General features: G+C 40.2%; 1 protein-coding gene across 2 annotated transcripts in view; it reads left to right on the top strand.

The window, feature by feature from the left end:
* The window catches only part of Fbn1 (fibrillin 1), a 237,322-nt gene extending 218,721 nt beyond the window's left edge, over window positions 1–18,601 (top strand). The window contains exons 59-66 of one of the 2 annotated variants that reach the window (XM_020160570.2): window positions 1,441–1,566; window positions 1,827–1,949; window positions 5,336–5,452; window positions 5,725–5,853; window positions 6,593–6,712; window positions 13,089–13,320; window positions 15,972–16,146; window positions 17,291–18,601. In XM_020160570.2, the coding sequence (XP_020016159.1) occupies window positions 1,441–1,566; window positions 1,827–1,949; window positions 5,336–5,452; window positions 5,725–5,853; window positions 6,593–6,712; window positions 13,089–13,320; window positions 15,972–16,146; window positions 17,291–17,680 (1,412 nt within the window). In that variant the 3' untranslated portion in view covers window positions 17,681–18,601. Of the gene's footprint in view, window positions 1–1,440; window positions 1,567–1,826; window positions 1,950–5,335; window positions 5,453–5,724; window positions 5,854–6,592; window positions 6,713–13,088; window positions 13,321–15,971; window positions 16,147–17,290 lie in introns of those variants that run through there. The other variant, XM_074065892.1, reaches the window with a different exon arrangement.
* Window positions 18,602–23,409: the final 4,808 nt, after the last annotated feature.

The following is a 23,409-nucleotide window of genomic DNA, read 5'->3' as shown; positions in this document are numbered from 1 at the left end:
TTCAACTTTCTAAACAAAAGTTTGCTAAAAAGTCCACTGTTGGTCCTTCAGATTAGTTTTTAGATAAATCTTGAAATAATTGACTATTAAATTCTAGACTACCACTCTGTATTTTAACTCATAACATTAGCTAAAACATATAATATCAAAGAAGTATAAATAATGATGATATCTTAGCAATTAAACATAATTCCATCTGGAAAAGCATAAGCTACTTTACCTAGAAAACTAGCAGGATGAAGAGGCTCTCAAGACGTCTGAGATGACTCCAATGACCTCCAGGCCTTTGTGTGATTTCCACATTTATTGATACTAATCACCATTGGGGTTTAGTTCATAAAAGAACCATGAAACAGAATGATTTGGGTTTTGGTTTGTGTGTTTGTTTCTTTCTTTTTTTTTTTTTTTGAGGTCCTTGGGGGGAGGTTAAGAAAATATCCTTAAGTTAGAAGATGTGACTGAAGGTAGAATAATTGAACTAGGTGTGGTGAGAGACAGAAGTTGACAGATAAGATAGAATGACCAAAAGCAATTTATGCTTCTTTGGAGGATATAAAAAATCAGATGGTGGGAGCCTCATTTCCTAAGTCTACTGAGAATGTGCTAAATTGCACTTCAGGGTAAACTTGAAAGGGTCAGCCACACCAAGTTGTTGATATAAAATGTCATTTGGCAATCAAAGGCTAGTAACTCATGTGTAAACTACTTGTATTGGCACCCTACCAAGCAAGAAGGAGATAGCTGGGTCAAAGGGTGGAGGACAGTGGCTTTAATGCTTCATGGTACACATTGACCAAGTCTTCCTCTCTACAGTGGAACCATGAATAAGGGTGTTGCTTTCTTAGCAGGCTGCAAAATTCCAGCCCCTTCCTCTTGCCAGAGCCCTGGTTCATTTCCCTCCTGACCTAAGGAAGGGAGCTGATCCCATTTCCCCAATATTATGTAACTTGATATTTTTCAGGATTAACTTCAAACATAACAAAGAGAATGTAAAAGAATTTCCTTTCTTGTTTTGAACATGCAATATTAGGGGAAAAATGGAGTTTCTTTGTCAAAAGAATCCACTGTTATGACTTGATTATGTGATATCAGTTGGAGGCTAGCTTCATGGCATGAGATAAAGCAAAAGGCCAAATATGTCTCAATGGGGTGCTGTTCTGTGGATCCAGAAGAGAAAGACAGTATAAATTACTTTTAAAGTTTTCCTCTAGACTGATTAGGCTATTGCTACCATCTCATAAAGTCATTACCATTGCCTTCCAGGATAATTACCATTGCATATGAAATTTCTTCTGTCATTCCTTTGGTTTAATTTCTTAGGTCCATAATACACTTAAGTAGCACAAGCTATTAGACTTTCCACTGGAGTGACCCCTATATGTTAATATTGTCCACTTTGTAATATCTTCATTGTTTGAATTTACATTTACTATATTACAGATATTGATGAATGCAAGGTTATTCATGATGTTTGCCGAAATGGGGAATGTGTCAATGACAGAGGATCATATCATTGCATTTGTAAAACTGGCTATACTCCTGATATAACTGGAACAGCCTGTGTGGGTAAGTGCTCTATTGCTAAGGGTGTTCTCCTAAGTCGAAATTTTAGGTTATGGCAGAAAAGTAAAATCCCCAATCTAAAAATCAGAACCAAAAACACCCATCCTATATAATTTCATAAGAAAACATATGACAATGATCAAAAACTAATGGAGCATATCTTCCCCTCCAAATTAAAATTCTTTGTTAGACTCTCCTATTGATACTGGGAATTCAGGCTTCCTTTTACATGAGCAGTCACACTAATATGTCTTTGATCATAGATCTGAATGAATGCAACCAGGCTCCCAAACCCTGCAATTTTATCTGCAAAAACACAGAAGGCAGTTACCAGTGTTCCTGCCCGAAAGGCTACATCCTGCAAGAGGATGGAAGGAGCTGCAAAGGTAAAATAGAATTTGTCTTTGCCCATTCACCTGTCACCTGCCACCTGGATGCATTCCTGATGCCTGTGAGGAATTCATAGACAATCAGAGACCTGCTGTGTAGGAAAGAGGTGCTTCTCTGGGGTTAGGGCCTATGTAGGAAGTGGGTCCCTGAAAGAGGAAGGCTGAGGCCAGGAAGTTGCACAGTGAGAACAGTCACACATGGGGACCACCCATGATGGTCTCAGAGATGGTGGTACCAGCTCCCCAAGGCTCTGGTGGAACTGATTCTTTATTTCCTTTTTTCTTTTCTTCCTTTCTTTCCATCTTTTCCTTCCTTCCCTCCTTCCCTCCTTTCCTTCCTTGCCTGCCTTCCCTCCTTTCCTTCCTTGTCTGCCTTCCTTCCTTCTTTCCTTTCTTCTCTCCTTCCTTCTTTCCTTCTTCCTTCTTTCTTTTTTTCTTTTTGCCAGCACTGGGATTTAAACTTGAGGCTTTGCACTCACTTGCTAAGCAGGTACTCTATCACTTGAGTTACACCTCTAGCCCTTTTTGCTCTGGTTATTTTGGAGCTAAGTTCTTGTTTTTATCGCAGGCTGGCCTGGACTGTGATCCTCCCATTATAGATTTCGTACTGTAGCTGGAATGACTGGTATACCTCCATGCCCAGCTTTTTCCATTGAGATGGTGTCTCAGGTCGTTTTTGGGTTTTTTGTTTTGTTTTGTTTTAGCGGACTGGCCTGGAGCCATGATTCCTTCAATCTCAACCTTCCACATAACTTGATATGACAGGCATGTGCCATTATGTCCAGCTATTGGTTGAGATGGGATTTCACCAGCTTTTTGCTTAGGCTGGTTAAGAACCACGATGCTCCCAAATAGTTGGGATTACAGGAGTGAGTCACCACACCCAGCTGTGATTCTTAATTACCTCCTCTCTCCTTTCTATTTATTACATTTGTGCTATCTATTTGACACCTATATAGTCTGAATCTCCAGTGAAGTCCAGTCTGAGAATAATCAGTTTGCCATGATCCTAGAGGACTTTATGCCTAATTAATTCAACACTGTGTCCAGATTTTTGGTTTGCAAAATAAGGCCATTCCTGCCTTCTAAGAGCAGAATTAAGAAACAACAAAAGTGTGGGCAGAAATCCCTCTTCCACTAGAAATTGCTCTTTGCAAAAAGCCTCTGGCATAAATTTCCTCTTCAACAACCTTCTTGACAATAAGAACTTCATGTGAGTGAATAGAAGAAGTGATTCATACATAAGGATAATTTGGGAAATGAAAGATTTGGAAAAAGAAACAGACCAGATGATACAGTAAGAGTTACTGCAGTCTGCTGGGCTTCAATGGCTCACACCTGTAATCCTAACTACTAAGGGGACAGAGATCAAGGATCAAGGTTCGAACCCAGCCTGGGCAAATAGTTTGCAAGATCTTACCTCGAAAATATCCAACAGACACACAAAAAGGGATGGTGGAATGACTTAAGTGGTGGAGCACTTGCCTAGCAAGTGTGACACCCTGAGTTCAAACTGAAGTACCACAAAAGAAGAAAACAACATTACTGTGTTGTGCCATATAACTTTGGAGAAAGCAAAAAAGTCAGAGAGGGTAAAGGGTGGAGAGAAGTGGATGTGGAGACCAGTGAGAAGTAGGCCCTGACCTCTCTCCTATGTCTGCAAGAAGTGGTGGGGGTAAAAGGCAGGAAGTAGAGGATAGGACTGCATAACTGGCAATCGCCTGTGTGGCACAAATCCTACCTGATCCTGTAGTTTGGGGAAAGGGGACCCAGAAGCCTACCCAATAACTGATCATCTTAAGTGGATTGTTGCTCAGAGGTTTGATCTTCTCAACGTGGAACGTATTCTCCATCTGTGGATCTCAGTGTGAGGCTACAACTCAGCCAGAGGTTTATTTTTGCAAATTAAAAAAAAAAACCTCAAGGGAAAATTTATCTCTCATTGTGTGTGTCACTTGCAACAAATTTGTATTTTTGTAACCTGTGGGGACAGAAAAATCTTCAAAAGTTTCTATCAGTTGAAAGATTTAGAATGAAGCAGGGTGCAGTGACCTGTGCCTGTAATTCCAGTGACTCAGAAGGTGGAGATCTGGGCAGTTACAGTTCCAAGTCAATCTGGGCAAAAAAGTTAGCAAGATCTCATCTCAACAAACAAGCTGGGGGTGTTGGTGTGCGTCTGTCATACAGAGGAGACATGGGTAGGAGAATCATTGCCAGGCTGGTTCTAGGCAAAAAGCAAGACTCTATCTGAAAAATAACTAAAGCAAAAATGACTAAGGGCATGGCTCAAGTAGTAGAGGACCTGACTAGCAAGTGTGAGGCAGTGAGTTCAAATTTTGGTATTGCCAAATATGTATCAAGTAAAGGCTAGACCACACTTTGTATGTCTTGATGTTTTTAGACAGCGTTGGAGTTTAAGTGAGCCTAGAAGTTGAGACTGAGGAAAGGGGACTGGTTAAAGTGGAGGATTTTGTTGAAATGAGAAATTATGTTGGATAAATACATAGAGGGTTTTTTTTATGTGCTCTTAGCTTATCAGAATGAATTTTTCTTTCCTTCATTTCCTTCCTGCTTGCTCAATTTTGTTTTATCTAAAGGAGAAACCCTAACCAAAACTGTACCTTATTTGAGCCAATTATAAACATCAAGCAGAAAAGAGCTAAGCAAATAAATTAATTTCCAACCTCAACACTTCTTTTCATATCTCAATTTAAATAGATCTTTTTCAATACTCTGGAAAATTTTCAGATCAGTTTTTATTTCATTTTTTAATTTGTTCAAAATATTCTATTTTGAAATAGTTTTGTTGAGAATTTGGTTATCCTTGGATTCCCACAAGGAACTTTGCTTTTTTCTTTCTCTTATTTGGGGTGAGTCTAAATTGAGACCTTTTTTTCTTCTTTTTTTTTACTTTTGGCAGTACTGGGATCTGAACAGTATCTGGTCGTTACTATGCAGGTGCTCTGCCACTTGAGCCATACTCCCTGACCTTTAGGTATTTTTTCTAATAGGGTCTCACATTTATTTTCCCTAGGCAGCCTGAACTGCAATCCTCCTATTCATGCCTCCTGTGTAGCTGGCATGATAGGTGCATATCACCACACCTGGCTTATTGGTTGAGATGGAGTTTTGCTAGGTTTTTGTCTGGTTGATTTATCTCCTCCTCCTGATTAACTGGAATTACAGACTTAAGCCATCATGTGTAGCAGAGACCTGGGTTCGTCTAAGTCTCATCCCCAGGATTCTCCCTAGCCTTTTACTGTAACTTTGTTCTGATCAGTGTCACTTGAGACTTAGAAATCAAAACTTAGCTCTGCTTCCTAAGGGCAGTGCCTTTGTACCAGTGTCAGCTCAGCCCCATGCCATCCTGCATTTCCTCATAGATCTTGATGAGTGTGCAACGAAGCAGCACAACTGCCAGTTCCTGTGCGTCAACACCATTGGTAGCTTCACATGTAAATGTCCTCCCGGGTTCACTCAGCACCACACTGCCTGCATTGGTAAGTGGAGGAGGGAAAGGCCCTGTATGAACTGCAGCAATTCCTTTGGGAGGATTATTTTCTATTCCTTCTGCTATTGGGATAAGAAAACAAAAATGCTAAAAAAAAAATAAAATTGAGTGAGTGAGTTGAGTATGTGTCTGTATGCATGTATGTAAAAAGTTATTGGTCTTGTTTGGTCTTTTCTGAGACATCTCTCTCCCTTTCTTTTAAACAATGCAAAGAGCTTTGGGGAACTCGAATGCCCTCTTTTCTCCTTTTGCTTCCTGTAGATAACAACGAATGCACCTCTGATATCAACCTGTGCGGGTCTAAGGGTGTTTGCCAGAACACGCCTGGAAGTTTCACCTGTGAATGCCCACGAGGATTCTCACTGGGTCAGAGCGGTGCCACCTGTGAAGGTGGGTAGAGACCCTTGCTGTGGCCAGCTGGTGGGTCCTTGTGGAGGTGGCCTTATAGGTGGCCTTCAGCACCTTCATCACCATCTTCTACAAAATATCAGAACTGAGTGCAAGGGACATTCAACTGAAGATGGGAAATAGTTTGCCTCATTTGCATGGGTCTCTTATCTTAGAGATTCATCTTTAGCTTTGTGCTTGGTTGTGTCTGTAACGTGCATTTCCTAAGTAGATCAAGACTTTTCTGTTTAGTTAATAATTCATCCTAATAGGGGAAAATTCAGCTAAGAAAAATCAGTAGAATCCTGGTCATTGGGACCAGAGCTTTTGGATGACCCCAATGTAGACTAAAATCCCTGAGGACTCACTCTTCTACTAATATACAATTTAAAATTTCAATAATATTGTTAAGATTTTATTTTTGCATCAACACCTTTTGGTTTCTAATTCTGGTGCAAGTAAGCAAACACAACTTACAGAGCTATCCCACAGACTGCTTTGCATGAATTTCCATCTCATTTTTATTTGTGGACTGTGCCACCATCTTGTATCTCTGAATGTTTTCCTCCTTGGATTAGTGAAAGCTCCAAGGTAGCTATTCTTGATGTGATGGGTGGTAGAATAATTTTTTAGGAGACAGATTTCTTACTAGAATTGCCTTTCACCTCCACAATGTGGCTTCAGAGAGCCCCTCAGAGACAAGTGTGGATGTGGCTTAAGGGCAACTCTGCTTCATTTTCAGATGTGGATGAGTGCGAGGGCAACCACCGCTGCCAGCATGGTTGTCAGAACATTATTGGGGGCTACAGGTGCAGCTGTCCCCAGGGCTACCTCCAGCACTACCAGTGGAACCAGTGTGTCGGCAAGTAGCTTCTCCTCCCTCACAGGATGCATTCTATCTATGTATCTATGTATCTATGTATCTATCTATCTCTATCATCTATCTATCATCTATCAATCTATCATCTATCATCTATATATCTATTAATCATCTATCTATCTATATCTATCTATCCACCTACCTACCTATCTCTCAAACACTGCTTTCTTTCTTGAGACTCTAAATTGGTAATGGAAGCAACAAATACTCATTTAAAATTGTGAAAACCTGATTGAAACCAACAGCAATAGTCTTTGAAAGACAGTAAACTAAGAAAGAAAAGTTATTAGAAAGGATGCTTTGAACATATCTGGAATAAAGTGTCTTTAGAATTCCTTGACTCCCAAAGTCCCCTACCCTCCTGCTGAGTTGCTAGCCATCAACCCACATTCAAGTTCTTCACATCAGAGACCAGCAAAATCCTATTTCCAACTGAAAAATATCAGCCAGCCAGAGCTTGTTTTGAGTCACTTTTGGCCAGAAGACACTCAAGTGTTTCTGTTCATTTCTACACAGCTTTGAGGCAAATAGAAAGCAACAGGGACAGTGAATTTTTTTTCAGGGTTACTAAATTCTTTTGATAATTAAGGGAGATCAACAGACCCTCTCATTAAATTGAAATGATACTGTCTTTTATTCTACAATGTCATGGGAAAATGCACTTCAGTGAATCGAAGCTTTGGGTGTGTGATGGGACACCAAAGACCCAAAGATCTAGCTCAAGCTCTTTGTTTCACTGATGGGGACCTGGAAGCCCAGGAAGGAAGGTAATCGGTTCTTTGTTCTTTTGTGGCATGCCTGGAGTCATGACTCTTAACTTCCTGATTTAGGACTGCCATATTGTTTTTCATTCAGTAAGCATCTACAGAGCACAACTGCAGGCTGTGTGCTTGGTCATGTGACCTGTTCTAGCTGCCACATGCTTGGGTACAAAGCCCTTCTTAGCAAAACTTAAAGAATTACTGCTTCCTGGATGGACATGTCACACTGCAGTGTCTTACTTTGCTCCAAGAGAAGGCACATTTGGTGTGTTCTCATTTATCGAAATTGTCTCTATACAATTGATTCTATACAAGACAGTTTTACAGGGGTAGGGAGGGCTAACTAAAGAGACTCCAATACTAGAAGAATGTAGACAGGACAACTTGCTGTGCTGTTTGGTTTTAATAAAAACATCTTTGTTTATTTATCAGCTCAGGGAGGGGGTCTTCTGATTTTCGTCACCAGTTTCTGACACTGTTCATAGAACTTCCAGAGTAAACTTTGTTGATTCAATAGCCAGTGTATGACTCTGTTCTCATTATATACATCACTTTAATGAAGTTGCAATTATGGTTTAAAAAAAAAGAGGAAAAGTACATCAGTCCCAAATTTCATTTTCTTCTATCTTGAGTCCAGAGATGGTAGAAATGGTCTAGTGCCTGGAGAGTCTATTTTTGGTCCTGTGTAGATCATCTCCTGGCTGAATAAAGAAAATAACCTGATTAAGAAGTCAGAAGAAGTTTGGAGTTCTTAATACCCCAAAATACTGAACCAGCCTCATAAATCTGAAGAAGTAAGAGCTATCTGGATGAGTATTGTCTGGGATTAGAATGCTTCTCCAGAACCATGCTGAGCAGAGAAGATCTCTTGGAACAGCCCTGTCTGGATTCTCACCCCTAGCTAGTTAGAATTTCACTCTTCCTGATGGCTGGGTTTGATTTCATTGCTTCCTAGAGGCAGATATCAAATTTTCAGCTTGCAGTTGTAACCATCCTACTTTGTCCTAGAGAAAATTCATAAAAGAAAAGCTACCCTAACCTGAATGTGGGTTTTCCTACCAGTAACTCCTCAACCCCATAACTGTGCAATCCTGATGCTGGAGTCTTTGTTTCTACATGTCCATGTGATACATTCCAATCCAGCATAAGGAGTGTTTTTCAGAGACTTTAATCAGTTTCAATAAAATTAGAATTGTCTGTTTTTATAAAAAGAACAACCCTCACCAATTGAAATACCAAATGGAAGAATAAAAACAAATATTTTAAAGTATAGAAAAATAAATTTCATGTGGAGCCATTTGCTCCAGAGTACACAAAATGGAAAAGGTCAGGAAAAGTGCAGACATGTTCACCAAATTGCAGTGTTTGTGTATTGATAAAAAGACTGAGTGCATAAACACACTATTTTCAAGCTGTAAACTCTGAACATTTGCTGACTTATTAACTTAATCTGTGCTTCACTCCTTCCCACCCCTCCAGCCCAGATAAACAAGTTTAATTTAAACTATATTACATTCTTAGCAGTGCAAAAAAGTAAAATAAAATAGAAAAGTCTATGAAAAGGGAGGGGGAGAGTGCCTGGCCAGAATGAGTATTTATAGTAATACAGATAGAGCCTCCAAGTTAAAAAGAACCTTTCAGATTATCTATTCTGACTTTTTCCCTAACATGCAAATCCCTCTCCAACTTCGCTGGTTTTGCCAGTCTGGCTTCAATATCATCTTTGAAGGCACTCATTTTCTCCTCCAGATTAGTTCAGTCTAGGTACAGACTCCTTTAATACTTAGAAGCATATTTTTTTTGCAATGAATGAACTTTCCTTCCCTCTAACTTCTAGCCATTGGTGCTATTTCTGCCTTTTGGCAAAAAAGCAGAATAAATCTAAACTGTCCTCTCACCTACTGGTGCTTTAAGGCTTTATTAGTCAGGGTCCTGGCAGGAAACAGGTGACTAAGCCAACCCAAAGTGCAGAACAAGGAAGCAGAGCTGATGCTCCACACCCATCAGCTTCCCAGGGCTGAGAGCAGGTAGGGAGGTTGGGGGGACATGGAAGGACAGACAATGTTAGTCCAGAGAGATTCTCCCTACCAAGTAAACTCCTGGAGCTCTTCATTCTTCATTTGACATAGGGCTTGCTGTCTATGGTCTCCATTGATCTCTGCTACACACTTCATCCCTGATTTAAAATAGAGGGAAAAGAACACAGACAATAGCACATTTCGTTATTTCTATTTTAGGAACCCTTTAACCTAAGCCTTGGGTGGGGACTTGAGAGTATTTGGATACAGAGGATCTTCAAATAGGCAAAGATAAGCTCACAGACAGACTGGTAACTAGAGGAAGGAGGAAAAGAAAGAGGCAAGGACAGATATATGAATAACATTAAATAAATACAAGCAAGCATCCTGGCCCTTCCACTTTTACTCACCTATTTTCTAACTTAAAAGAATGAATACTACATTTTCTTAACCTTCCGTTGGTAGTTGAGCATCTTGGCTGTTTCCAAAACTTGGCTATTGCTGCAATAAATATGGCTGTGCAGGGGCCTTTGTAATAACCTGAGTCACATTCCTTCAGATATATCCCTAGGAGTGGTATTGCTAGATCATATGGCAGATCTATGTTTATGTTTATAAGGAGCCTCCATTTTGTTTTCCAAAGTGGTTGTACTAGCTTACATTCCCATCAGCAGTGTATGAGGGTTCCTGTTTCCCCACATCCTTGCCAGCATTTGTTGTTGTTGTTTTTGATGATGGCTATTCTAACAGGGGTGAGGTGGAATCTTAGTGTGGTTTTGATTTGCATTTCCTTCATGGCCAAGGATGGTGAGCATTTTTTCATGTGTTTTTTGGCCATTTGGACTTCTTCCTAGAAAAAGTTCTGTTTAGTTCAGTTGCCCACTTCTTTATTGGTTCATTGATTTTGGGGGAGTTTAGTTTTTTGAGCTCCCTATATATTCTGGTTATCAGGCCCTTGTCTGATATATAGCTAGCAAAGATTTTTTTCCCACTCTGTGGGTGGTCTCTTCAATTTGGAGACCATTTCTTTTGTTGTGCAGAAGCTTTTTGATTTCATGTAGACCCATTTGTCCATCCTTTCTCTTCGTTGCTGGGCTGCTTGAGTTCTACTGAGGAAGTCCTTCCCTATACCTATTTCTTCCCAAGTATTCCCTGCTCTTTCATGTTCTAACCAAGGTTTTGGGTCTGATATTAAGGTCTTTAATCCACTTTGAGTTGATACTAGTTCAGGATGATAGGCATGGATCTAGTTTCAGTTTTCTGCAGGCAGATAACCACTTTTCACAGCAACATTTGTTGAAGAGGCTGTCTTTTCTTCATCATATGTTTTAGACACCTTTGTCAAAAATAAGGTGGGTGTAGCTGCATGGATTCATATCCAGGTCCTCTGTTCTGTTCCACTGGTCATCATATCTGTTTTTGTGCCTGTACCATGAAGTTTTTGTTGCTATGGCTCTGTAGTATAGTTTGAAGTCATGGTATTTATACACAATGGAATTTTATTCGACCACAAAGAAGAATGAAATTTTGTCATTTGCAAGTAAATGGATGGAACTGGAGAACATCATCTTAAGCGAAGTTAATAAGGCTCAGAAGGCCAAAAATTGCGTGTTCTCCCTCATGTGCAGATTATAGACCTAAAACAAATGCAGTAATATTATTGGACATGGGTCACACATTAAGGGGAGAACACACACAGTAGGAATAGGGAAAGGGAAGGAAACCTAAAACTTGTATGTGGTTGATGTGCTCACTGTAGAGGGGCAAATATAGTAATCTTAAACTGGCTGAGGCCACTATGGGAAGGAGACTAGGAAGTAACGAAGAGGATGGATAGAGGTGAACCAATATGGCTTGTAATACACATGTGCATGGTAACACTAGGAATCTCTCTGTATAGCTATCTTTATCTCCAGCTAGCAAAAATGCTATGTCTTTATTATCTCTTACATTTTCTCTTCAACAAAATTGGTGAACAAAAGGGTGGAAAAGGTTTTGCCCAGAAGCAGGGTGGGTGAAGGGGGAGGTGGCCCAAACAATGTATATACATGTAAGTAAGTGTAAAAACAATAAAATAAAGTATATATGTGAAAAAACCCCAAAAAAAATGAAAAATAGATTTTTTTTAGAAACATTGTTTTTCTTTATAAATGAGTCTGCATTAAGCAAAGAAGGTAAAACTAATTACAGGAGAAAAAAAGCAGCAGTTTAAACATGGGCCATTGTGGTATAAAAGAAAACATGGTCTCTGTAGTCAGACAGATCTGCCTGTGGATCTTGGCCTTGCTGCTATTGGCTGTGAGACCCTGGAGAAGCTTCCTGACCCTCACATACTTCCTTTGTAAAACAGGGACTATGACACCTACCTCTCTCTCAGGATGATAGGAAGGTTGCATAAATAATGTGAAACACCTTAGTGTTTATTGTCATATAGTGGGTATCTAATGTCTATTCCTTTCCCTTCTCCACTTCCATTGGAAGTAGGTGTCCACTAAGTGACCAATAGGCCAATCTACCTATGTTCAAATGAACATGTGCCTGCCAATGGGCTGTAGCAATTAAGAAATTTCTTACCTCCCCTACCACAGCAAGTCTACAAAAATATTTTGGAGATTAAATGCCATAGTGTACCCCTACCCAGGACAATTTAAAAAATAACTAAATAAAATGATAAGCCTAAAAAGAGTATACGTTGGAGATAATGAGAAACTCATAGTTTTCTTCTTTCAAGTTGATTTTTTTAAGTCATATTTCTTTTTCCTACTTCTTACTACCAGACTTGGCAGGCCCCTGTGGGTAGCCAGTCCCACAGCATCTGCCTCTTGTGGGTTCCGCCAGTTATTGCTCTGGAAGGCTGCACTGAATTTCTTCCAGCCACACTTAGCTTTATGCGTAGCTCAGACACTCTGGGCAGGAGGCTGGTTTGGATAAGGGGGCAGTGGGTGGGGGGACATTCAGAGATGGGAGGAGGAGACGACATACCAGAAGGCACTATTCATCCCAATAACAAGCACCTGGGGGTTTTGTAGATTTTTGAAAAGGAAGTCCAAATGGGGCAGATACTTCCTATAGGATATCAACTCTTCCCAGACCTGTTCTTCCTGCAAATAGAGGGCTGAGAAAGCAACCCCTGGAGAAACAGTAGGTCTCTGATTTTGAGATATTTGTCCCATTGCTTGTGAAGGAAGGGTGCAAAGAACTGTGCAATTCCTTCCCTCCCTGAATCTTAGCAATAAATCAGCCCCAAACTGTTTACCAGATACTCACATGGAGCCAAATATACTAGTGTTGACTTCCATGAGAACTGGAGTCTGCTGGGCCTCAGAATGCCATCCTGGAATGTTTCCTGCTGGTGCATTTGGCCTCATTTGCCATGTTTAATCACAACATGGCAAGAGGCCACATCCATTTCCACATCTTTTCCTGTTGTTCTCTTCTTCACCCTGGCCACCTCTGCCTGTCTTCCCTTCCTGAGAACCTAGCCACAGGTCACCTGGCCAGCCATGAGTGGCCTGACACAGGCTCATTGGAAATCTCTGGTCAGTGTCACACATCTGTGTCTTCTTGTTTTTGCTGCAGATGAAAATGAATGTCTTAGTGCTCACATTTGTGGAGGAGCCTCCTGTCACAACACCCTGGGGAGCTACAAGTGCATGTGTCCTGCTGGCTTCCAGTATGAACAGTTCAGTGGGGGATGCCAAGACATCAATGAATGTGGCTCTTCACAAGCCCCCTGCAGCTATGGGTGCTCCAATACAGAGGGTGGCTACCTGTGTGGCTGTCCACCTGGCTACTACCGAATAGGCCAAGGGTAAGCACTATTCTTCTTGGTCTTGGTTGGCAACTCTCACATTCATAATATATAAGTATATTTAACTAAAAAAATGATCTGTCCTAGTAGAGGAGAACCATACTTTTTATAATCCTGGGATTAACTCCATTTAACTGTGCAAAAATTTTAAGTTATTTTTATTTGTACTAGAGCATCTGGATTTCTGGAAATTCATAGAATATTGACCAAAATAATGAAACTTACATAGTAAATATCTCACTATATTGCTTCTCTATTTTGTTCTCTTGATCTTCACATCTTTTTGGGAAGTGATTCATCTCTTCATGAATGTATCTCTCTGCCAACCCATTGCAGAACTGAGCTCATCCTGCATACTGCTGATCCACCCTTCTGCTGGGGCAGGCAGGAGTATTTCTTGACCTAAAATGCTTCTTATCTAACTCTCATTAGGAGAAGCCAAACAGACACCTTTGTTGGGGGTCTTTCAGGGTCTTAAGGTCTTGAATTTACATTTGAAATGATCCAAAGAGCATTATTATGAATTAAAGAAATTATTGTATTTTCTATGTAGAAAATTTACCAAGTATATATATGTATATGTAAGAATTGGGGCAAGGAAGGCATATTTTTATTTTACTTAATGATTTAAAAGTTTAGTGGTAAGTTTTCAAAGTCAAGGTCTTTTTCCCTGTTGAATTAATCTGTACTTAAGTGTCTGTCTAGTTTTAGGATCATGAATTTTAACTTGTTAATTAGGGACACATTAAATATATATAGACTCCTATATACTGTCCCCATTTACACACACACACACATACATACACCAAGTTATTAATTTAGTGGTTCTGGGTTCCTTGACACACAAGTTTCAAGTGATTTATTTTGGGTCTGTGTAAACTTGAAGGTAAAACAATGTTTCATGGGAAGCACACAGAATGCCAGCAATAGGACACAAATTCCCAGATGTCTGTGGCTGGCTCTCAGTCGTCTCATTCTTTATAGTTTAATGCCAGAACCATTTTTCCCAGCAAAAAATTGTGACACTCTAGACTGGCTCTTGGCCAGTGGGATTTTGTAGTCACACTTCTTATAAGTGGTGCTCCTGGGATATGAAAATACTGGAAAGAAGTTCTGAGAAAGAAACCAAAGCCTGCAAACTTGGAGCTCTTTCCCTATAACTTAACCATTATGTGGATGTATACACATACAGGATAGGCATTTATTATTTCATCCAGAAAAAGTGTATAAACACTTTTGTGTCACAAGATAAAAAGGAAAGGAAATGTGTTAGACTCTGGCAAGACTGGGGAAAAAAGTATGCAGTAAGAATCTCTAAATTAGTGAAATGCAACTAATATTCTGCTCATTGGCATATTTTGAACCCTAAAGGCATACAGGAAATGAGTTATAGAGAATAGATCAACTGTTACAGAAAAACAGATAAATAATATTTGGTCTACATTGAACCACACTAGTAGTAATCTACCCGTTTATAACAGTTTTGGCCTCTCTGTGAATCACTAGTGTGGACTCTACCCCCAAAATAAAGACTTTTAAGGACCATTCAAATGTTTCAACACATTTGGAAAGAAGAGCCTGGTAAATATGCATTCCAAGTGGCCTCTGAAATAGTAAGCAGAGTAACAAAACAAGGTACTTGTGAAACATGCAGGCCCTACTCCATGACTTGGCTTTGATAACTGAAAGGCAAAGAAAAACAGCTCAACTAGATCTCTCTTGGGCATGAGTTTGTTTATCTGCCTTCCTATGAGTCAAAGCCAATGGCCTTGGTGGTTTTGAATGACTTGAAACATTTTCCCACAGTTGGACAAGCTCTGAGACATGCATTTTTATATAAAAAATATATATTGCACATCTTCACAGTTCATTACTAAATTGACCCTCAGTTTTTCATCAAGAGCATTCTTCCTATCCACAGTAGCATGAGCAAAAATGAAGGGTCAAAGAATAGAAGTGATTGCTCAGAAGTTTGAGTGAAGAAGGGTAGTGGTGGCAGTGAAAGAAGGCAAGAAACTTGACAGTGAACCCAGGGGTACGGAGAGCTAAGAAAGGAGCACTTCATGCTTGAAGCCACCTTCTTGAGCCAGCAGGGGACAGATGTGGTGGTAGAGGCAGCAATTAGAAGAACCAGTGTAGTCCTGGCCACATATAAGGTCAAAATAGAGAATGGAGAATAAATATGGTATCTAGGAGAGATGCCCCAAACATGGACCATTTGTCTGGCCCTTTCTGTTTCCTGTAGTGAAGATGCAACTGGGAGGACAACCTTCCTCATTCCCATGGAGACTTATTCATAAAAAAGAAAACATTATTTGATCCTCCAAGTCATCCCTGTTCTTTAATTTCTGTTCTGTGTCCCCTTCCTGGCCTAAGTACTACAAAATGCCTGCTCTGGTAAGGTTGGTAACATGCAACATGGTGTCCTAAGAGAAAGGAGTAAGAAATCAATAAATTGAGGGGCCTGAGAATTAGGGGCTAAAACCAGAAGACCTCAGTAGCATTCTCAGAACCAGCTGATCCAAGCATGGACATATAGTCGAGGTCAGAGTGGCACTAGTATGGGAGCCAGCCTTCCCCAGGGCTCTTTGCTCCACTTTCCTTTTTTTCTGATTCTCATGAAAAATGCCTGTGCTCCCCGTCTGCCATAGGCACTGCGTTTCTGGAATGGGCATGGGCCGAGGAGGCCCAGAGCCACCTGCCAGCAGTGAGATGGATGACAATTCACTATCCCCAGAGGCTTGCTATGAATGTAAGATCAACGGCTACCCCAAACGGGGCAGGAAACGGAGAAGCACAAACGAAACTGATGCCTCCAATATCCAGGTAGGTCAGAGGGTTTCTCCTCTGTCTCCTAATGTGGAAAGGCCTTCCAGATTCCTGTGGTTTCCTCCAAGGATGCTCCAAAGTGTGAAAAAGCACTCCAGGGAGAAAATCCAGACATTCCCTGAGCTCTAGGCTTCGTTTTACAAGAAGCTGTGGGGATTTCTGGAGTTTCTTGCTGCTTTTTTTGGGAGTGGTCATTCGAGGGTTTTCACATACTTGCTCATTTCCTCTGTCTAGCCAAAAAAGAAAGTCAAACACCAACCCAAAGTCTGCTGAAAGGACAAAGTCTGAGATCCAGAACAGCAAGTGGGCAGAATAGTGAAGTGACATAGTGCTCCCTGCATGGGAATGCCAAGTTCTGAAAGCTAGCAGCTCCTCTACTGAAGAGAACCATGTGGAGTGCGAGGGAACTTGGACTGTAGACAAAAACAACATGGAGCTGAAGCAGCCTGGTTTGCTTCGCCCATGGCTGCTGCAGCCTCTCAGTCAACTCGGAAATGCAGATATTCACCCAGACCTCTGGCTTCAAGCCTAGAGAACCCAGCACATGTGGTCCCAGAGAGACAAGCAAGAAGCCAGGTGAAAAGCATTGAATATTAGCAAATCATCACATTCAGGAAGTAGGTTCATAGGTGTGTCCTTAGGAGGGGATGGTTTTGCGTCGGTGAACAAAATTGAAATAGACTGGTTCTTAGTGCTGCAACCCACCTGCTGCGGTTTGGGAAATGAGATAAGTCTTTGGAAAGAAAATAACCTATTAAAAACAATGGCTCACAAACTTGATCGTGCATCTGAAGCACCTGGAAAGCTTGTGAAACCGGATTGCTGGGAGATGCCCTGAGGTTCTCGTTCGCTGGGTCTGAGCGATGCTGGGAATTTTCATATGTAACAGTTCACAGGTGATGCTGATGCCACCCTGAGATCCACTGCAGGAGACCTCCAAATACAAGTGATTTCAACCTGACTTCCTTCCTTCCTGATATTTCTTAAACACATTCAAGGTTTAAACAAAGTGCTTTAAGTAAAGTATATACAAAGTGGTCAGGAAGTTGTATTAATGTGAGACTTGAATCACTTTTTCCTTCACATGAGAACTAAGTAGCATATTTGACTTAATTTAACACATTGCTGTGTGTCTTTCCAGGATCAGACTGAGATTGAAGGCAACGTGAGTCTGGCGAGTTGGGATGTTGAGAAGACAGCCACCTTTGCTTTCAATATTTCCCATATCAGTAACAAGGTCCGAATCCTAGAACTCCTTCCAGCCCTTACGACTCTGACGAATCACAACAGATACTTGATTGAATCTGGAAATGAAGATGGCTTCTTTAAAATCAATCAAAAGGAAGGAATCAGCTACCTCCACTTCACAAAGAAGAAGCCAGTGGCTGGAACCTATTCATTACAAATCAGCAGCACTCCGCTTTATAAAAAGAAAGAACTTAATCTGCTAGAAGACAAATATGACAAAGACTACCTCAGTGGTGAACTGGGTGATAATCTGAAGATGAAAATTCAGATTTTGCTTCATTAATTCACCATCCAGAGACCAAATAATTCAAAGAAAAACAACTATAGATAGGTAGAATTATATTTTCCCCCAATCAGAATCTTCATATCATAGGTACAATCTTTCACCAAGTAAATTTGTATAAATAAGCACTATTCTTGTATTGCAAAAACAAGGTACAGGTGATTACCTAGTGAAACAACCACTTTCTCAGGCTTCTCGTGTGTGTAGTTAAGCTACCTTGTTACATGTGCTGATTCTTGAAAACTAGGACACATATATCCACTGGAGTTGGCCATCCACGTTGATGGACCATTCTTCCAGCAGACGTACAGGAATGTGCTTCCATCCGATGGACTATTCTGTTTGTTTTCAAATTTTGAAACTTTGCTTCTCCAGATACAAGTACTAGGTCGGCCATTTATAATATCTATTTGGTGCTAGGAAAATTTCAAATTAGATTTATAAATGCACTGTAATATCTACACAACTTAGAAAGACCAAATTGCAAGTATTCATTTCAAATACTTTATTAATTTCAATCAACCAAGGTTAGTTCAGTAGCTTATCTCAGTTATGAGTATAATACATTACATGTAAATTAAGTGTGTGTATACTGTAATCATGCTGTTTTTTTTAATCATTGAAACATTTATAAACTAGAATAATACTGCCCTTAATGTGAGGGTTTGTAATGGTGCTTATTAAGACCAAAGACTTGTTAAACGTCTACACCACGTGGTAATGGAATTTCTGTGACTGGCCCACATATGCATTGAGGTCGGGAAGGACCAGGAAACAGCCCCAGCCACCAGACGATTACCAGAGCATCCTTCATCACAACATGTGCAATATGCCAAAGTTACTCTTGGTCATTCTTGTCAACAAGGGGTCAATGTCATAAATGTCACAATAAAACAATCTCTTTTTTTGTGTTTTAGTTTACCCCTTGGCTTTGTGTTTTTGCATGGATTCGGGGGTTGGAGGGGCTTTTCTGGAGGCTAAATAAAGTCTCCTGGACTTAAATTATCCTGGGTCTGTTAATTTATGGTTTATACAGGTACCAAATGTATAGCCATTAGAGGAAAATGTTGCAACTTTAGTTGGTCTCTTGTCATTAAATATAGCAGAGTGCTGGTGCCATTAACCTGACTTCCTAGTAAGAAATTAGGATGTAGCATCATTTCTGAAGCATGACCTAATTAATCCCATGACTTTTAAACAACCAGATTTGAGTACTTTCAAATATGAAGTTCAGCCATTGTCTTAGAGCACTTTAAGTTCATTATAAAAGATTTATGTTTCTTTCCCTCAAATGCACACAGTGTTGGCAAGGCTTAGGTGTTCCATCTTTTCTCCTAAACATCTGTTGTTGGTCAAGGCTAGCCTAATTACAAAGGGCTAATGTCAAATTGGATCCAATTGAATGCTATAATTCTTCGTTTCTAAATGTCATAATTTTAAAATGCTGTTCTATTTCAAGTGAAATAATGAATATTTAACTGATAAGCTCATTTATTTGATAGGAGATGATTTTTTAAATCCCTAAGGTCAGCAAAGCATTTTGTGGTGGTGAAAATAAGGTGAATTAAGATTGCTTTGTGAAGCAAAGTGGGGTAGGGAGAAACTCTATATGCACAGAAAAGTCCTCTTAAACTCTGAAGAGTTCTATGTTGTTCCAGAAGACAAAAACCAGGGTCAGCTGATGTAAGCCTCAGTTTGACACACACCTTCCTGATTTATAGCCATTGACACGATGGTTTCCTTGCAGTGTGCTCAGCTCCCTGTCATAGCTGGCGGTTCAGTCTGGGCTTACTGACAACTATTGATAAAGATGCTTCCTTCCACCTAACAGGTCGTGAACATCTTGAAGGGTTTTTATTGATTTTTTTTTTGTATCTCTTATTTGTCCACCAAAAAAATCTTGTTCATAATAGGTGCTTGATAGAGATGAGTTGAATGACTATCATGGGTGGGATTAACCTAGTAGGTTAAAATATGACTCAAAATTTCTTTCCAACTCTGTGCCTATGGTTCTGTGATAGAAGTGTATTAAAATTGTTAGAGAAGAACACATAGCATATGGTAAACTATCATTTTCATATGGAAAATGTCTTTGATAATTTAACCAGAACTGTATTATATTCAATAATGGATTTTCTCTATAACAAACAACAGAAGAAAATGGAGTTGGCACATAGTGGATCACTTTGATATTTTTAATAGTCTACGTCTGGATTCTATTTATTCCAGAGCCAACAATTTCAAACAGCATATTTTCCATGTTTCTGATTGTAACACAACATTTTCCTCGTTGTTCCATTGTAAATATTCCTCTTGTCAAAACCCTTTTTATCCCAAGATTTCAACCTGTACCTTGCAATTGACTGTGACCTTTCAATTTTACTTTCAATAGTCAAAGAATTTGGGTTTATAAACCTCTCAGAAGCTTGAAAATATCTTGTCTCTACCCTAGCCCATTTCATTTGCCAATAATTATTTTGTAAGTGGGGTTGAAATGAACTCAGCTGGCCTTGTGAAATGTTTAAACTTGCACAAACAACTAAATTTTTGTTCAACAAATAGTGCTTTACTGAGCCAAAATTGCTTTGGATGCTGCCATTACAAATACTGTTAAACTTCAAAAATTGAATTTGTAAAATAGATGAGCCAAAATGAAGGACAATTAGGTTAATACTATATTCCTATACCTATAAACTGCTGGGATTTCAAAAATCACAGTCAGCTTTGTCCACAGAATGTACTTTATTCTAGCTTTAATTATAGTTCTTAGAAACACATTAGAAATGAAATCATTAAGTAGCTGAAGGACATTGCTTTTAAATGTTAGAAGATCATTACTAAGAGAAATATTAGTTTTACATATATATTTAAGTAACTATTTGCCAATATTAAGTACAATTTTATTAAAAAGAAGAAGCATTTACTTTCTTAAGCTTTTTTTTTGAAACCCATTATGAGCCTAACGTATGAGTTGTGAAAGTATTATTCTGACTTCAGGGTTAGAGAAATAAGAAGGCTATGAATTTGACTTTGCAAATTCCCACGTGTATCCATGCCTGGATCCATTTACAGGACTGGATCTCAGAGGTTCTGACGCTCTTACAAATGTCTGCATAAACAGAAGGCACTTGTGCATTTGACACCTGACACGCATTTATCAGGATGCTATATATTTCACAAAGTCTGTTATTTCCACTCACTGCTAATGAATCTAATTTATGTTTTGCAAAGTCACAAAGCTCTGTTGGGGGCTGTTTTGTCTCCTTGATTATGACATTTATGAATGGATGCTAGTGTCATTTTTACTGTTGGGCAGTGGAAGGTGTGACCTTTTCAATTGAACCAAGTCATAGCAGGTAAGTGGCTGTGCTTCAAGGATACCTCCACCCTCTGCTCTTCATTCATGGTTATTTTTGACCCCTGTGATAGTTCCCATTTCATAAATTAGTTCAGAATTACCTTCTCTGTGTTCCCAGTTACCACCCCACCCACCCACCCAGGGGACTGGTTATAGTGTCAGCAAGAAGGCACAAAAGCTTCTAAGTACTTCTGCATTCCAGAGCTTGGATTCAAGATCAAGCAACACAGACGTGGGACATTTCAGCAGAAAGCAGCAGCTCCATTCAGCAGTTCCTGCCTAACTTTCATACCCCACCTGGTCTGTTCTTTGCAGCTGTGCTGAGAATTGCAGAAATAAGAAGAGGTCGTTTCCTTTTTTGCTGTAAAGTACTCCCTTAGGGAGAATTAAATCAAACCTAAATGCTTAACCTTTTTCTTCTCCTGGAAATGGAGACTTTAAAAACATCCTAATGACAATCACACATCCCATCCATCCTTCCAGACATTGACAGAAAGAGGTCACAGGCCTGTGTAGTCGTGTCTACATTGTGAGCTCTGCCCTGGGTGTCCCCAACATCTCTGCACTGGGGAAGTCCAGACCTGTCAGAAAAGATTAATGGGACCTCAAAACCCAGGCTGAGTTGGGTTTTGTCAATATATTTTTGTAACCATGTGAAATCAGCATGCCATGCACTTCTGCCTCTTGCTCTTCAGTTGCATCAAGATCATCCCCCTTCTCTAGGACAGTCCTGTGATCCGGACTCAGTGACCTTGGCCTCAGGGGGTGGTAGGCTCCTCCCTGGGCTTGCTGCTTCTTGTACTTTTGTCCATTGGCTGTTGCAGGGTCATTCACCAGGTGGCACAGACCTCCAGCTCGGGAGTCAATGTGCTATGGAGCCAGAACCCCAGGAGATCATAGCTTCCAGATCATTCCACCCTTCCACCCATGTCTTCCACCTCCTGGGAGAAGACATGGAAGCCAGGTGGACCATTCTCAAAGGACCATTCTCAGTTGATAGGTTTTCTTCCCAGAGTCCATGATTCTTGGTGTACAGAGTTTTGACCTTCCTGTGGGCTGCAAAGAAAGTCTACTGAGAGCTCAGCCTAGTCCTGTGAGGGGGGCCTGAGACTACAGGTCACCTGAGGTCAGAAAGCTGTGTTCCACCTCTTTTCTAAGGCAGCTCCTTAATGTCTCTGAGGCTGGTAATTGGGGATAGTAGTGACACCTTCTGTATCTTTACAGGACAATGATTCCTCTCCTATGAATATTTTTCAAAATATAACAACTCTATAGAACTTCACAGTTTAAAAAGCACACATGAACCGTGCCTCTTTGATCCTCACCACAAATCTGGATTTTTATAACCCTCTCAGTGCACAAGTCTTGACAAAGTTCTGTCATCTTACCAGAGATGAACTGAGACTAAAACCGCCAGATCTTCTGACAGCACAGCATGCACTCATGCAGTGTATACCAAAAGAAAAATGAATGGAATACAATATATGGAAGCAAAACAGGAACCTGTAAAGCTACAAATTATATTTATGATTCAACACCCAGGCTCTGCCTTTTCTCTTCCAACAACCAAGACAAGACTGAGGAGAAACTGACCCACATCCTCCTCGGCCTTTTTCTTCTCTCCTTGCTATCTTTTTAACCTTCAGCAAATGCTCCTCAAGGCTCCTGTTACCTGCTGCTACCTCCCCTGCATTAGGAGAGGCCTCTGGTAGCAAGGACTGGCCTGCTTTGTCCTCCTAGCTCCATCACCTAGCTCGGTACATGGCACAGAGTAGGGGACTTAGTATGTGTTGAAAGTATCAATGACTGAGACTGGGGAAAATGAAATAGGAAGAAGTCCCAGCAAAAGGGCAACCTATTACTTCTCTCTCTCCCTCCTTCTTCCTCTTCTCATCCCTCCCTTTCTCTGTTTTTCTCAGCAAGATTTTTTGAGCACTCACAAGATGCCTCTGTTCATCACTCACTGGAACTTTAAAGTAGGGTGGCACAGCAGCACTTTTGCAGTAGTGGCTTGGTAGGGATGTGGTTAGATGTTACAGGTTCTTGAAGGAAATAGCAGAGTGTGTGATCCTGAGTTTCACAGTCTCAGGAGACAAAGGCAAGAAACTTCTACAGTATATTGACGTTGCACATCAGTAAAGCCCAATGTCTAGACTTTTATGAATCACCAAAATGAGAAATGTTACTCTACCATATCTCCCTCGTATAATGCTGTGATAATTGCACAGAAAGAGGTGATATTCAGTGGTGAGCTCAGTTTTAGAGTTAGAATCCTAAGTGTAAATGAAATTTACCCAGAAATCCAATATATAATGTATAGGCAGAGTAGCTTGAGTTAAAGTAGATCCAGGCAGCCTGGAGTCCTTCTATT

Source organism: Castor canadensis, chromosome 2, assembly GCF_047511655.1.
Source record: "Castor canadensis chromosome 2, mCasCan1.hap1v2, whole genome shotgun sequence".
Lineage (NCBI taxonomy): Eukaryota > Metazoa > Chordata > Mammalia > Rodentia > Castoridae > Castor > Castor canadensis.
Note: the sequence above shows the minus strand (reverse complement) of the source record. Positions and strands in the feature narration are given on the sequence as shown.